Source organism: Tyto alba, unplaced genomic scaffold, assembly GCF_018691265.1.
Source record: "Tyto alba isolate M040663 unplaced genomic scaffold, T.alba_DEE_v4.0 Super-Scaffold_2, whole genome shotgun sequence".
NCBI lineage: Eukaryota > Metazoa > Chordata > Aves > Strigiformes > Tytonidae > Tyto > Tyto alba.
In genome coordinates, this window is record NW_024881282.1 from 30,095,640 (window position 1) to 30,111,629 (window position 15,990).

Below are 15,990 nucleotides of genomic sequence, written 5' to 3' on the forward strand. Positions count from 1 at the left end.
GGAAATTGGTCTCTGAAGAGATTCAAAATGGACCGCCAAGGTGTGACACAGGTATTGTCCCGGTTGTCTTACATATCTGCTCTGGGGATGATGACGAGAATCTCTTCTCAGTTTGAAAAGACAAGGAAAGTGAGTGGTCCTCGGTCACTGCAACCATCTCAGTGGGGGATGCTCTGCCCATCTGACACTCCTGAAGGAGAGGTGAGAAACTTCTATTTTGCTCTCAGTATTTCCTCTCCTGAGGAATGGAGACACTGTTTATTTTGAAGCAGGTGATCCTCCATCAGAGGAGGAATTCTGATGAAGAGGTTTCTGGAGAGATAAATTATCCTTAGTCTGATAACACAACTTGTGTGTCTTCTCACATCCCATCTGTTTACATCCTGTTCTTCCTTACTATATTGGCTTTTTTCTCTTACCTGAGTGGACTGGCTGGAAACTGTCTAGAACCCATTTGGCTGTATGAGAATGACATGAGGCCTTCCATTTTTGCGGCAGAGCTACTTGCTCTCCTTTGATCAGAGCAGAAAGAGGGGAGTCCTGAACTCTTACTGTCCCTTCATTCTGTAGTGAAGTTCTGTTTGTTCTGTTCTTTATTCTGATTTGAAGTTGCAGCATCAACATGAAATTTTTCTAGAAACGTATATTATTATTACAGGAGATACTTTAGCTTGAGGAAGAAAAACACCTTTGTATGTTTTACTGTAAAGACATCATCCAGCTGTTTCAACCAAACAACTGATGCTGACAGTCTTTTTGTTTGTTTGTTTTCTTTTTTTTTTTTTTTTTGTTTTTTTCTGAATAGAAAGTAGTAGGGGAACTCTGAACTTTCTGGCATAAATATGTTGTCAATATGAGCTAGTCTCATTAAGCAGCTGAAATAAAATTACACTGTATAAGATACTTGGATATTTTAAATTTTAATATGTTAAAGTTTGTAGTAGAACATACAGGATATCTGGCAAACTGATAAAAAGACTGCTTTTGTATTTCCATTATGCTTCTGAATAGCTGTTGCTTTGAAGAGAGAACTATAGGGTTATACATGGTTGGATAACTTAAGAACTACAACTTTATTGCCTGGTTTTGATTAGCTTGTAAATGTTAAAACATTAAATTTCGGTGTGATATAGAAAATTCTTCGTTTCTCCCCTCCTAATTTTCGGTGTTAATTTGTTTTATTTATTTTGCTTTATGCTTTGACTTTTTGTTGTTGTTCGTAAGTGCGGTTTTGGAAGAGAAAAGATATGTATAGTATTAATACTTTGGAATAAAATGGATAAAATATGTATTTTTTCATTTTAGGCTTGTGGTTTGGTTAAAAACCTTGCCCTCATGACTCACATTACTACGGATATGGAAGATGGCCCAATTATTAAATTAGCCAGTAATCTTGGAGTTGAAGATGTCAACTTGCTCTGTGGTGAAGAACTTTCATATCCAAACGTGTTCCTTGTTTTTCTTAATGGTATGTTACTGTTCAGCAGTCTTGACTCTGATTTGGTGCTGATGGAGAGGTAGGCTTTGGAAACACCCCAGCAATTTTTAGAGCACAGTCAACCACAGATGCCATTTTCCACATGCAGATAATTTAATCTGTAAATATTTTGATAGGGCTAGGCAGAATAGACAGGCCAGATGATGGCACTTAGTTGTCTGAAGTTGTGTCCCCAGAAATCTGACTGCAGATGTGTGTAGCTGGGAAATTGAAGCTTTTTCAAATCTCAGTACTTTTTTTAAGCACACTTACATAAATAGGCACAAAAATATGTACATTCTATTACAGATTTGTTTGTTATTTCAGGCATTAACCAAATGAGGTGCCATTCATAAAGTACTTTTAAAAGAGAATAACACTGTTAAATTTGTAATAGCTTAAATTTACAAATTCAGAGCTTCATTCACAGAAACTATTTAATTTTACTGTAATCTTTATGTATTTTTATATATATTCATGTAAGTGCCTTTAAAAACAGAAAAGAAACATCAGTTGTTTGCAAAATTTAACAATGTTCTTCTCTTTAAAACCACCTTTTAAAGGGCAACTTCCTTTGTGAATAATTAGAAAAAATTCTACCTTGGAAAACAGGCCTCTCTTCTTTGTTAAAGGGATGATTTGGAATATGTGCTTTGCATCCACAAATTTATGTTCCTTTTACAACTGATCTTCTAGCATTTCTAAACCAACAGGTACTATGATATCAGATTTCAAAATACTGACATTTTGAAAACTACATCTGTGATTTAAAAATAGCCTTTTGTCAACAGCATCTACTTCCAGGGACTAGTATTTAATGTCTGTCACCATAAATAAGTTCTAAATTTACCTTTGAATTAAACAGCAGTTGTTCTTCAATCCTGCCTTCTCCCAGTAACACAGAAGCAACGCTTGACCAAACTACTTTCCTTTGCTCTGCTGTTCTTTAGCAGCATGTTAAAGATAAGGTTCAGTGAAACCACATGCACTCTTTTCTGTCTCATTTTATGGTCCAAAGGGGAGCACAAAGCAAAAATACTGGACTTTCCTTTCACAAGCTCAGTTTGTGGTACGGAACAAGATAGTCATGTTCCCAAATGTAGATGATCTAGTACTAGGTGAGGCAAAACAATGTACTGTTCAGTCTACTAGTTTATGGGTTTAATCCATAAAAAATTCCAAGCGTGTGGATGTCTGACTTGATTCTGATTTAAACTTGTGACCAAAGAGGGCAGAAAATCTGTTAAGTACAAATTCTTTAAGCTATAAAGACTTCTGTATTGTCTTATGAACTCCCTAAACTACCATGCTTTGTCTCCTCCTTTAAAGTGTTGTTTAAAATGACACCATACTTATTTTTATTTTCTATAGTAAGGTGAATTTGGTCAGGTAAGTCTTTAATTTTACTCTCTTGTTTGTTCATCATGCATCAGAATACTTAAGTATGTGCTAAAGTGCCCTGCTAAGGTAGCAATAACTTGTTGAGCTAAATTCCTGAAGGAGGAATTCTGGTGCTGCTGTGATTACATATATCGAAAATACCAGGTCTTTCTAGAATTTATGACAAGGCAGCAGGACAATTCCTTGGTCTGTTCTTGGAAACCTTGGATCCATTTCAGTACAAGGGAAATTGCGGACTTCAGAAGTGTTGTTTGCTTGTACACTAATTGGTGAATGGGCACCTGAGCAGAAACATATTTGAAGAAAGCTGGATGCAGCACACCATTTGGTTTATGAAGCTATTTGGAGGAAAACAGATAGAAGACCTGTGAAATTACAACACTTTTTTTTTGTTTACTGAGAGAAAAAAAGAGACAATTCTTATTCGTGTCAGAAAAGGGAAATTTTATGACAACTCTTATTATTTACAAGAAGTAGGAAGTACTTCTATGCAGGCTAGACGTGATCAGAATTTGTAAGTAGAGTTTCGGATATGCAAAGAATGCACCATGAATTTATTGTCTTTCTGAATAGGTAACATCCTTGGTGTCATACGTGATCATCAGAAATTAGTCAACACGTTTCGGATAATGCGTCGAGCGGGTTATATCAATGAATTTGTTTCCATCTCTACAAATCTTTCTGACAGATGTGTCTACATTTCCTCTGATGGAGGGAGATTGTGCAGGTAAACATCTTGTCAGAATTACCTCACTAGTGAATTTGCTATAAACTCTGTTTTATGCACTATAAATACACTGGGCTAAGGCTTTCATGAGTACAGATTTAAGCAAATTCAATAGGACTTGAACATTTCTCTTCTTAAATAGCCCTCATTCAAACCAGACAGATCTGAGAAACATACTATGTATTCAAGCAACTTAAAAAAAAAAAGCCCAAATAAATCAGTTTTATCTGTAAACAAAAGTCAAACCAAAATGTTTCTTCTATAATCTTTTTTCCTTTTTTTTTTTTTTTTTTTTAAATAGGGAGAGGGAATTAGAATCAACCTGATTGGCAGTTCTAGTAATATCCTGTGTCCTTGGAGGTGTTTTTTACTTCTGCAAAGTGAGAAACAAGCAGCCACTTTCCTGATCTCATGGGTCTGATATACCGTTTTATAATGAGAAACTACTCTTGGTCTTTAAGGGCCTTTACATCTGGTGCAAAGCTCCCTCAGGCGTGTATACCTGTTTGCTGTAATACCAAGAAGTATGTCTCACAATTTTGGTTAAGCAATTAATTGCTTACCCTTAAGTAGGTAGGGAATTGAATAAACCTATAAGGAAGGTCTCTGCCTTGAGATGCTTATGCTCTGTTAGACAGAACGGGTGCCTGAATAACAGTCATGTCACAGAGGAAAGTGAAAATTAATTGGGTGACTAAACTGAGGAGGATTGGAACATAACACTATTTTGAGACAGAAAATCAGGTTGATTTATAGCAGAAGCTAGAGTCTCCAGTCAGATTACGGCAGTGCTATGCTAGGTTATTTACAAGTAAAACATTTCCAGGCCCAAGTAATTAGCCTAAAGAACAAGGCATAAAAGATGAACAAAGCAGAGGTTGGGAGAGGCAGAATGAGTTAATAAATATATGCATATTTTAGCTTTGACTAGCTGTGTGCATACTTTAAAGAAGCAGCAGCCACAACTACGGTTGGCATTCCACCTTATTGATTAACTGAATCTCAGAGCATGTTGAATGCGGTTTGAGGCACACTAGAAGCTCTAGAAAAATAGTACATGTACAAACCATCAGTTAATTATACCTGGTGAAGAGATCCAGAGCAGGGGCATATTCAGTGGCAGAGAAATTATTTTTCTAGTCAGGGCTAATAATGGCCATTCTACAGGTTTGGAGATGCAGCAAAACTTCTGATCTGTAAAGTAAGGACAAATGAAATAAAGTGGATTTCCAGGAGTTTACCGAGTTTGCTTTGTGGCACCTACCTACCCTGCAATTGTTCTGATATCCCTATTAACCAGTTAAAAGTGCTCATTAGTCTTCAAACGGTTATTTAGACTTCAGAGTGGACTCCACAAGTATCTTGTAGCTATTTGCAGGTCTCTATAAGAGCAACTTGTCCAAACAGCAAAAGCCCTTGACGTTTCATTCTTGCATGCCATCCTTTGTGTCAGTGTTTTCTTGTGGTAAAGAAGCCTTCAGAGATCCATGTTCTGTTGAAATTTATGGATTCATTTGAGGTCACCCATAGTAAATGCCTGTACTTTACATCATGTAGCAGCAAAATACATTCTTGCATATGGACACTTGAGCACAAACTGTTCATTCAGTGTTGTGTGAAGTCCTTGCAGTATTTACAGAACTTAATGCTGTTCTTAGCTTTGTAGATTGGGAAATCTCTAATCTTGTAAAGCCATCAACAAAATGGGTAGGTAAAACTTCTAAAATACTAGTTTAAAGATTTAGAGGCGGAGGGGAAGGCTTCCACCTCAAAGTTGAAACCATAATTTTTCTTGTACACTTTTTGGGCACTTTATAGGCAGTATGTCAGTTCAGGATATCTGTGTATCAAACCAAGATCTGAATAATTACTGGTTGTATTTATGTGGCTATATCAGTTAAAAACCACATTTTAAAAGTGGTTTAAAAAATAGGTTGTGTGTAGGCAGGGTTCTTAATGTAAGTAGAAATTAAGTTACTTGCCCAAGTATTTGCTATGATAATTTTTTTATTTTTTTATTTTTTTTTTAATTGTAGACCCTACATAATTGTCAAGAAGCAAAAACCTGCAGTTACAAACAAGCACATGGAAGAACTGGCTCAGGGATACAGGTACATGATTCAAGTAGACCATATTCGTCTTCACTAAGTAAATGCTGTGTGGAAATACCTCAGTCAGTCAATATTTCACAGTCCTGGCATTAGCTATGTAGAGGAGAAATCTGTACTACAATATAAATTAATAATTGTTGTATTGGAGGTTTTCTGTTTAAAGTCAGATGAAATCTGGTGGTCTTATTTTGTTACTGCTATGGAATGTTGTGATTATACAGAATAAATACATCTTACAGCCTCATCTTTGTGCAAGTGGAAGGCCTGAAGCAGTACGGTGGTCCTGATTGAAAAATCAAACACTTCAGAGGAATATCAACTTGACTACCCTAAACTAGGCACATTCAGAGTTTTGAAACTCCTTGCAAATTCTTAGTTTGGGTGTTTACGAAAATACACTTACACAAGAGCATTTAAATTTAGCTTTAACTATGTTTTGCAAAACTATCAGAAAAACTTAGTAGATTAACCTTATATTTGCCTGTGTTTATTGTGATGATGAGTACATACAGGAAGATTTTATTCAGTTATTCAAGTAAGTAACATTGGTCAGTCAGACTATGAAGCAGTAAATAGGCAAAGGGATTAATTTAAGGAAATAGTTTTCTTTAAATATGTAAAATGCACAGAACTTTTAATGTAAAAGTATTTCTCTAGTTTAGCTCCTATGTACTACATTCCTTCAGTATATGTATTATATAGTTTTATTTTTACAGAAATAAAAGATAGTACTTCTAGTGTACTTTTTGTAACTTAGGAATTTTGTAACTTAGGAATTTTGAAGACTTCTTGCACGAAGGCCTCGTTGAATATTTAGATGTGAATGAAGAAAATGACTGTAACATTGCACTATATGAACATACAATTAATAAGTAAGTATGTATTCAGACTAAAGACTGGTACAGGAAGAACTTCCATAGTGTGACTCTGAAATGCAAGCATATTAGTAATGTTACTGTTTTCACACATATGCACTGGTTCCTTGCTAATGGTTGAAACATCTCCAGATGAAAGCTAAAGAAAGAAATCTGTTTACATGCTTCCTAAATTATCCGTGAAATAGCTACAAAAAATGGTTTTGCTTTTGAGCTTTGGGAGATCTGTTCCTGGTTCTAACTCTCAAAAACATTAAATACTTAAAGGTATATCCTTTGTTTCTCTGGATGTGGCTTTGTTTTGTTCTAATCATTGGGCTGCTCATCATAAATAATTTTATACAATAGGAATCCAGAAGGCAAATGGTTCTACATGTTAAATGATGATGTTAGAATGTCATGAATGTCATTTGGAAAAATCTCTCTCTCTCTTGTGGCTGTAGACACAAGACCCTAGATGACCAGCTTACATTAAATGTCTGAAGTATTAGAATGAGACCTTTCCTTTGACTTTTGGATTTATAATAGGCCCTGATAAAAATGTTTGTATCATTATGTGTATTCTTTACCGCATATGTTAAACCAATTCCTGGTACGTGTTTTTCCTTTAGAAGGATTTCCAGATTTGTTGTTTTCCACGTACATGAAAGACTTGGTGCTTTTTTTTTTTGTCTCCGTCTTGTGACTGTGATTGAAGAACCCACATTAAAGGAGGGATTCTTTTAAATTTTTAAGTCCTTCTATCATTTTGCTTCTTTTTAATGTACTTTACTTGTTTGTAATTTGGCTGGCTTCAGTATACAGGAGCAAAGAAGAGCACACAACATTGCTGTCACTTGTGCTAGAATTAAACAACTTCCACAGAGCACCAGAGCTGAAAAGTTTAAGTTACAGGACACTTGACTCAGCTAGGGAGATGAATGGGAGCATATCACATGAAATCACTGTTTAGTCAAAAATAGGAGGAGACAGTGAATTTCCAATGGACTAGTATGAGGAAATTACTCCACAAAGTTTGGGAGATTCTTGTGTTGTCCATCAACTTGTTTTGAGTTTAGCTTTAATGCTTGTAGCTTATAGTGCCATAGGTATCTGAGCTTGCACCATATGAACACATTGCTTCTTGTGCTTAGTAATCATATTCCCTACCTCCTGAATGGTTGATTTGTGTACCCCCTTCCCCCAGCTGATCATCTTGCATTTTAAATGGTGCAACCATCTTAGTACAACTTGTTCTGGTGGTAATACAACTGATACAATCACTATTGTGAAGTATCCCATTAACATTCCTGCTTTTGTAATGTAGGCTTCTTCTAGCTACAGTATCCTCTCTACCTTTCCAATCCAATTAGGGAGTTTTTCTTTGGAGGATTTGACTCTATTTAATGCATTCAGTTTCTTTCTTACCCGTTCGTAACTCTGATTTTCAAACTCACAAGGTTGCCTTCCTTTCCTGGCCCCATTTGTGGCAGTGGCATTTTGACTTGCAGAAATTGAACTACTCTGTAAAGTTTGAAGGACTCTCATTAAGCACTGTGGAATACTTGACAAGATACAAGGATTTGTGTATGTTACATCTTTGCTTGAAATAGGAATGACCGCAATGGAAAGATACTTGTGTTAAATGCCCTATCTTGAAAACATATATGTAATTCCATGCACTAGTACCTTCTGAAGAAACTTGCTAACTTCACTATCAGTAAGTCTCAAGCTTCCTGTTTTATTGTTTGAGATGTGTCAGCATATCTGTGCAGTTCTACAGAATGGGGGAGCTGTCTGTGCTTTAAGTTTGCTACTGGCTCTTGAGACCATTCTGCGATTACCAGACTGCAGTTGGGGTTCTACCATTTGTATTTTCTTAAGACAAGCTTCAATTAACATAGCTGCTTCTTATCAAGTGGAAAAAAACAGTGGATATCCTCTGACCAGCAGGTGATTTTTAAGTTGCTCAAGCATATTTGTGATTTATAAAGATTTCTGGGACTGTTGGATAATTTCACTAGGTTTGCTTCTCGGGGTTTCCAGATTTTTTTCAGATTTCATATTTTTCCAGCAGTACATACATTGTTTATGTAAGTTCCTGCTGGTCCTTGTATTCAGTCTGTATGTACTTGTGGGTAATTCCTCAGCCTTTTTGCGCTTGTGATGTTTTGCCATCTTTTGAGTGTTGTCACAATACAGGTTTTTCCAGTCACTTCCTTTTCAAGGCCTTAAGGTTTAGTAGTCAAATTAATTTGTTTAAGACTTCCAAGAGAAGTCAAACATTAAAGATGGGTTTTTCAGAATGCGCTGGGTTTAGGTGTGTGGGAGAAGCAATAATATGCCCAAACCCAAGCTCTGTGTGCTAACTCCAGAACATTGTGAAAGATATGCTTTGGATAGGCTTAGTTATAATTTTCATTATTTCAGAATTGCCCATTTCCTACTTACTTATCTTGATTTAAAAAGCAGATCTGCTGCAGCCAAGCTTTATTATACACTCCATCCTTAGCTATTAGTCACTCCACTTGCATCCCACTGCATGCTATGATTTAATTGTCTTTATTGAGTGTGGACTTTCTCCTCTGAAGCTCATGCCCGATAGGACAGATTTTGGTTTATCTCCGTCTTTACACCTTGTCTCTGTCTTTTTACTTCTCATCAATACTGCTTTTTAACAATATAATAGCTTCCAAAATATTTGCAGAGCTTTTCAAATAGTGTTTTATTATGCCATATCACCCATGACACTGGATCTGGTTTGGACACAGATGTTTTCCTTCTAACTGATATTATATAACTGCCCTTGGTAAACTAAAATTACGCTTTTATTTTTTCAATCCCTGCATCTGTCTTGCTCTTCCTTCCTGCACCTCCTCAGTGGATTTCTAGATCTCTGAGATTACCACTCTGATGTGAAGGACTCTTGTTATATGAGAAGACAGTCCTTAAGGCATTTTGGGTCTTACTGTATAAACTGATGTTTTATTGTCTTATTGAGCTCCCTTGGGTTGTCATTATCTGGAGGCTTTTTCTCCATGATGGAAATTCATAAACCCTCATTTATTTCTCCTTCATTTATTTTCATGTGGAAGCACTTAAAGCCAAAAGAAAGTTGTTTGTTTGTTTGTTTTTGTTTGTTTTTTTTTTTTAATGAAAATCCCACAGTGAATCCATATTTTGAGGTCCTACTGACTTACATTTTCCTGAACAGAATTGAATTGAAGTATTATGAGATACTACTAAATTAAATAAATTTTAGTTAAGATGTTTATTCACAGGACTGCTATAATTGGTACTCTTTTCTTTTAAGAGATACAACACATTTGGAGATTGAGCCTTTCACGCTTCTTGGTGTCTGTGCTGGACTGATTCCATATCCTCACCACAATCAGTCCCCAAGAAACACTTATCAGTGTGCCATGGGGAAACAAGCAATGGGTAAGAATTTTTTTACTCAGTTTTGGAGTGTTATGTAGTTGAAGCTATGTAGCAAAAGTGACAAAACAGATACATTAATTCTTTCCTAGTTCACCTAAAAGCTTTGCTAGGAGAGGAAAAGAGCACTTCTGCTTTGAGGAAGAAAGAATTTACCTCTGAAAGTCGGAAAAATAAAAAAAAATACCAGTCAGTTTCATTTAATGGAGCCCAAATCTACAGGTGTTAATACTTAAAGGAAAAATTGGAGAAACTGAGGCACTATTGCTTTTTTGTTGGGTTTTTTTTTGACAATCATTGTGACTTTCAAGTTTTTACCATAGCTGCAGGATTGGCAGAGTGGGGTTTTTTTTCTCTTTATGCTGTGATGTGCTGTGAGTTTCCAGACAAAGAAGAGTTAAAAAGTATTATCACAGAGAAAGACAGAACACAGAGAGGGGAAAATTTCCCTGAATAGTGGAGTAGGTGCCCAAAAAATAAGTAAATAAATAGTTACATTTGCATTAAAGAATAAGAGGTATCAAAATGTGAAGGAGAGTGCTTAGGTACCTGAACACTTCCTGCAGTCGTAGTTTAGATTTTGGGCTTTTTCTGTTTTGGCTGAAGAGGGCATGTAACAGCCTCTCAGCAAAACAACTGAAACAAAATTGATTTGCTGATCACTTAATAATTCTTTTTACAAATGTAATAGCTGCATATTAAAAACCAACAATGTTATAAATTTGCTGTTCTGGGTAATTGACACTCAGCTCTAATCCTTCCTTTAATACACAACTAAACTAGCATTAAAGCATCCAAGCCATATGGCCCACGATCAAGCCAGAGTGAGTCCCAAGAAGAACCTGACCAGTAGTACATCAGTTCAGACAGCTGTATTCAGACTTGTGCTGTACATGCCAGTTTTATGTCTTGTATTGATGGCTTGCTCGCAAGTTGAGAGCTACAGTAGAACAACTCCATGTCATGAAAATATTACCACTTCTGTTAGGTTTACTAAACCATTTGTTTTGTACTATATGTTCAAAACTGAAACACTGCACCTTTTGAAAGACTTCTCCAGCAGAATTAATAGCAAAGTAACTGCCCTGTGCTGAACTGTCATGTTCAGCGCATCAAAATAGCAGAAAATAGCAACAGATGCATGTCTTCCTTTTAAATTAAAAAAAAAAAAAAAAAAAAGGGAAAAAAAGAGGAGCAATGCAATCTTTTTCCTTACAGTTCTCCCCCATCCCATTATCTCTTCCCCACCCCCGACTCTCTATTTTATGACTATTAGTCTCAGAAGGTTTGGTTGGTTACCACACACAGTTAAGCAGGATCAGTGTGTACAGAAAGCCAATTCAGTATCTGTGGAGTTCTTTTGTAGTTTTCTGTGTGAAGGTTTTTTTCCCGTTTTGTTTTGAGTGTCATTTGCAATTCATTGTCTGTGTTTTCTGAGGTTGGTGTATTCAGCTGCTTTGACCCTAGGTCTTGCACATTTAGCTCCTTGGATACAATCCTCTGACGTTCCTGCTGACGCTAGGAACACAAAAGCCATTGACTATCTTGAGCAATAAAAAAGCCTTTGTTTTGGTTTGTTATGACAAAACACCTGACTCAAAGAATAAGCAGCTAGATAAAAGTACATTTTAAAAGTTGGCACATGACCTGAGCTATATTTTGCTCCGCCTGAAGTATCTGCAAACACCTGAGGCTTTTTGAAATAGCTGCTTAAAAAAAAAGCCACCACAAATGGCAATACATAGGGGCAGAAAATAATTTTTCTCTACACTTACTGATGAAATGAGACCCAGAGGATATTCCTGAAGCATTACACATAATTTTTCAGTTTGTATTTATGAAGAGGTGTAGTACAGTGCTTCAAACCCCCACCTTTAAGTAACCATCCACCCTTCTTGCTTCTTTCCCCATGCTGAAATTGCAGAGCAGCTCCTGGTCCAGCACTGCCACAGGGAAAGTCTCATGTCCAAGTCCACTGTGTCACTCCCTCCCGCTGTCAAAACCCTGGGGGCATGGAGGGAGCCCCGGGGCTCAGGCTGGGAAAGGAGAGCCTTGTGCTACTCAACACTGACCCCCTCTGACCACATCACAGGGCTGTGCCAGCAGCTTTGGACAGTCTGTTTTTTAAGCAACATCAAGCTAGGGAAAGGTGTGAAAGCACAAGTAAAGGGAGGATGGACATCAGAGCTTGCAGTGCTGCCTATAATCTAGTATCCTTGACAAGATTAGGCATTAAAATATTAATGCTTCTGCAGGATAATATTAAATGTCCTGAAAAATACCTCTCTTGGGCAGAACGAGTCATCTTGTTGGAGGACTAGGGCTGTGCTTAGTGAGCAAACTGGATTCCAGTGAAATTCAATTGAAACAAAATCCCTCTGTTTTGGCATAGATAATTTACCATATGTTGCAGGTCAAACTGCAAGACTGAGGGGAAGTTATGGTTAGGTGGCAAATACAACAGCAGCTGCAAGGACCTCAGTTGAACGTTGACATTTCAGTGCAAAGTTAACAGTTGTAGCTTAAATTCTGACAAGTATTTAAGAATAAAATACAAGTGTCTGTACTGTTGCATTCCATATGTTGCTAAAATAATGTTTAAGAAGATCTAAGGCTCCTACAGTTAGAGAAATAATTTTAAATGGAGCTTTTCACTTCCATTAAGACATAGAATATCAGTCAGTTTTAAACACAGTACCTCTGTGACTGTGAAGCGTTGTATAAAAGCCTAATGTCAGAAATCAAAACACATATTTCACTGCCAGTAATCCACCATATTGCACATGCCCATGCACGTCTGTGAGAGCGGCAGTGTGGGTACACAAAGCAAGCTGTACGCTCTCACAGCCCAACTGTGCACTGCAGTTTCAACCGAAATGTTATAACACAAGACTCCAGTGAGGAGATGAGGGTGTGGGTGTCAATCGTGACTTTAACCTGTGAAAGATCAGAGTGTATTTGAGGAGATGGTGGTAGGTGGATGAGAGTTTTTGTTGTAGAGGCTTACATAGAAGCAATTTCTTTGATACTACAAAAAAACTCCTCTTACTGTATCATGTACATTCTGATTTGCTTCTGTGAAATAGCTTTGCCTTGTGCTGTAACCAGCTGAACGTGTTAGAATTGAGTTGAGAGGACAAATGTGCTCCAAGGAACCAGGTGCTGGGGGTTGTTGGTTTTTGACAGTTGTGAAAGGCCTGCTGGTGGGCTGAGAGATAAAGTGCTCCCAAATTTTGTGCAGCTAGCCTACTGGCAGGGAAACAAAACAAACATGAAAGCAAAACCAGCTGTTGCTGGTCATCACAGCTGGGCCTGGGTGCTTTGTGGACAGGGCTCAGTTCTGCCGCTGCTCTTTGAGGAGCAGTGTTTGTGCTCTGCGACACAGTCTCTTTTTGCCAGCTCTTCTTTCCCTGGTAGAAGGCACAGAAATGCTGAGACAGAAATGAGCCAGACTACTTCCCCCAGTTTACCTATAATCTTTTTAACAGATTTAAAATGTTGAGCATCCAGATCACCTAATACATGTACTATGAAAATCTTTCTGAGCCGAGTTGGAGCCCCCTCCACAAGGTTTAGTGCAGCCTTTAAAAGATGTACTCTTTTCTCTGTTGGTTTGTGTACATATAGAAGGACAGAATAGTAGAAAATCCATGGGGAAATCAGGGAAAATACAGAAGTGCAGCAATACTTTTCTTGGCACGTGCAGTAATAGCCCTTTTGGCTCATATCTTAAGTAGATTAATTTCTGTATCCTTGTTAATTTTGATAGTACGGTTTAATGTTGCTGTAAGTAATACACCAGAGAATTGGATAAACACTTATTTTAGCTGGCTGTTTGTTCTGGTGAGTTCTCAAAACTTTCTGCATCAGAATAACAATATCCCATTTATACTAAGTATCAACAGATAGAATTTTTATAGTGATTACTTCACACTGAAGAGTGATCATAAGATACTTTAAAAAAAAAAAAAAAGTGTCAGGAGATAGAGGAAATGGAAAAAAGGAAAGAATGTATACCAAGAAAGAATATACCAAGAGCTGAGAAAAGCAAGAGAATTATCTTAGTTGTATCCAGGTCAACCTTGTGTGTTTTGCTTTAAACAGGGCTAATTACAAATGAAAAAAAATGGTTCTTGCTGTTGGGATAATAATAAATTTGGGTCATTGTGAGCAGGGTTTGTTATGGTGAACTTTCATTATACTTTACTTTTGCTTGGCTGTTTGGCTGAAGCAAACAAGGGCTCTGTTCTTTCAGAGAGAAAACAGAAATAAAGCTAGCGACTTCTTTCATTTCAGTGCCTACATAGAAGTCTCGTCCCAACACACCAGTCCTCAGAAGAGAGCTGCTTCTTAATTTTAAATAAGCAGATTGTGGTTTAAGGCTGTGGTTTGTTAGACCAGTCTAGAGAAGGCATTATTCATATAACCATTAAATCGTAGCAATTAGGACAGACATTGCTGATGTATGCCACGCTTTTTGGCTAATTTATTTCACTTCTGTTCTTGAATCATTCTTTAACCAGTTTCTCTTCTACTAGGATATCCATCATTGATACATATGTATATATTTTCAATTTGATAAGATACAGCATTCATTTCTTGAAGAATCGCCTGAATACAATTTATTATTGAGCCTCAGAATCTCAGTAATGTCAGTTGCTCATAGTTCCTAATCCCAAGAAGCAGCAGCATTTCTGTTAGACTTATCTGAACCTCTGATAAAAATGCCAACTTTGAAACACGTGAAGCTTCTGAGAGAGAAATAACTTGCATTACCTGAAATATGTAAAAGTGTCATCTGTAATCCTTGATATATATATATATATATAGGGGACTTCCACAGATTGTTACTGGGGAATAAAGGACAAGTTTAACTCTGATCAGGTGCTCCAGACTTCATCCCATCTTAGCATCCCTAACCAGTGAACTGTAACAGGTACAGAATATAAGCATCTTAGAGAAGAAAAAAATTGCAAGCATTTCAAAAGTGAGAGTTGGTATGGCTTACTCAGGAGAAGATTTCTCTCAACAACAGGAAAATGTACCTATCCATGAAACTTTCAAGGTGAGCTTTATAGCAGACAACCTATCCTGAAGGCACAGATTATTCATTCTAGTTGGAGGGGGAAAAAAAAAGGTCTAAATCTCTGAGTTTTACATTTGGAAGTAGATTTTCCTAGCTATATAATGGGAAAAACAGGGTTTTTATCAAAGTACAATGAAAACGATGTTTCTTACTTAGGATAAGAGAATATCAGAAATAAGTGGTCTTTCAGGTGGTACACCTTGTGGGGAGTGACTGGGATGGTCTTAAGTGTTGATGAATCCAGGTCCTACCAGTGTGCTTCTTACTGGAGACAGAAAATACTGCTTAGGGATGATTAAATTCCTTCTCCAAGAAGGAGACAGAAAAGCAACTGCTCAGAAGCAAGAGCCAAGTAAAGCCTGTCAACTCTATCAGATCTTCCTTGCCATTTGAAAATGCTGTCCCCGTGACTTCAAATCCACTTTCTAGAACCAAGAAAAGTCCAGGCATGCAGGAGATGATTATAGCAGTTTATTTTCAGACAGTATCTGTTGAGCTATCTCCCCATTCTCGTCCTTGGGAAGGGTAGACCTATGGTGGTTTAAGAGAGAGAGCTTAGTGCCAAGGATATGCGCATGATGCTGGCCAGTTTTAGATATTTTAATTTCTCTACATGTTCTATAGATTTTATTTAAACATAGGCATTTGGAAATTGCAAGTAGATGCATATAAAACACGAAACTGGCCTCCACCAAGAGCAGATTTGTGTTCAGCTGCACTATATTCTGGCTATGTGAAGTCTTCATTATACACTGCCTGCTTTGACCTTTCCTTGAAAGCAGCCAGCCTCTGAAATTGCAGGAGGAAATGGAAAGGTTTTGAAAGACTTACCTACTAAGCACAAGTGCTGCAGAATATTTAGCACTTAAAACTTGAAAACTTTAACTTTTCAGACT

At 37.1% G+C, this 15,990-nt stretch overlaps 1 protein-coding gene across 3 annotated transcripts in view; it reads left to right on the top strand.

Annotated features, from left to right (window-relative positions):
* The window catches only part of POLR3B (RNA polymerase III subunit B), an 81,191-nt gene that overhangs the window by 33,054 nt on the left and 32,147 nt on the right, over positions 1 to 15,990 (top strand). For all 3 annotated transcript variants that reach the window (XM_042792491.1, XM_033004434.2, XM_033004435.2), the window contains 6 exons: positions 1 to 201; positions 1,306 to 1,468; positions 3,452 to 3,605; positions 5,642 to 5,716; positions 6,490 to 6,588; positions 9,884 to 10,011. In XM_042792491.1, the coding sequence (XP_042648425.1) occupies positions 1 to 201; positions 1,306 to 1,468; positions 3,452 to 3,605; positions 5,642 to 5,716; positions 6,490 to 6,588; positions 9,884 to 10,011 (820 nt within the window). The remainder of the gene's footprint in view (positions 202 to 1,305; positions 1,469 to 3,451; positions 3,606 to 5,641; positions 5,717 to 6,489; positions 6,589 to 9,883; positions 10,012 to 15,990) is intronic.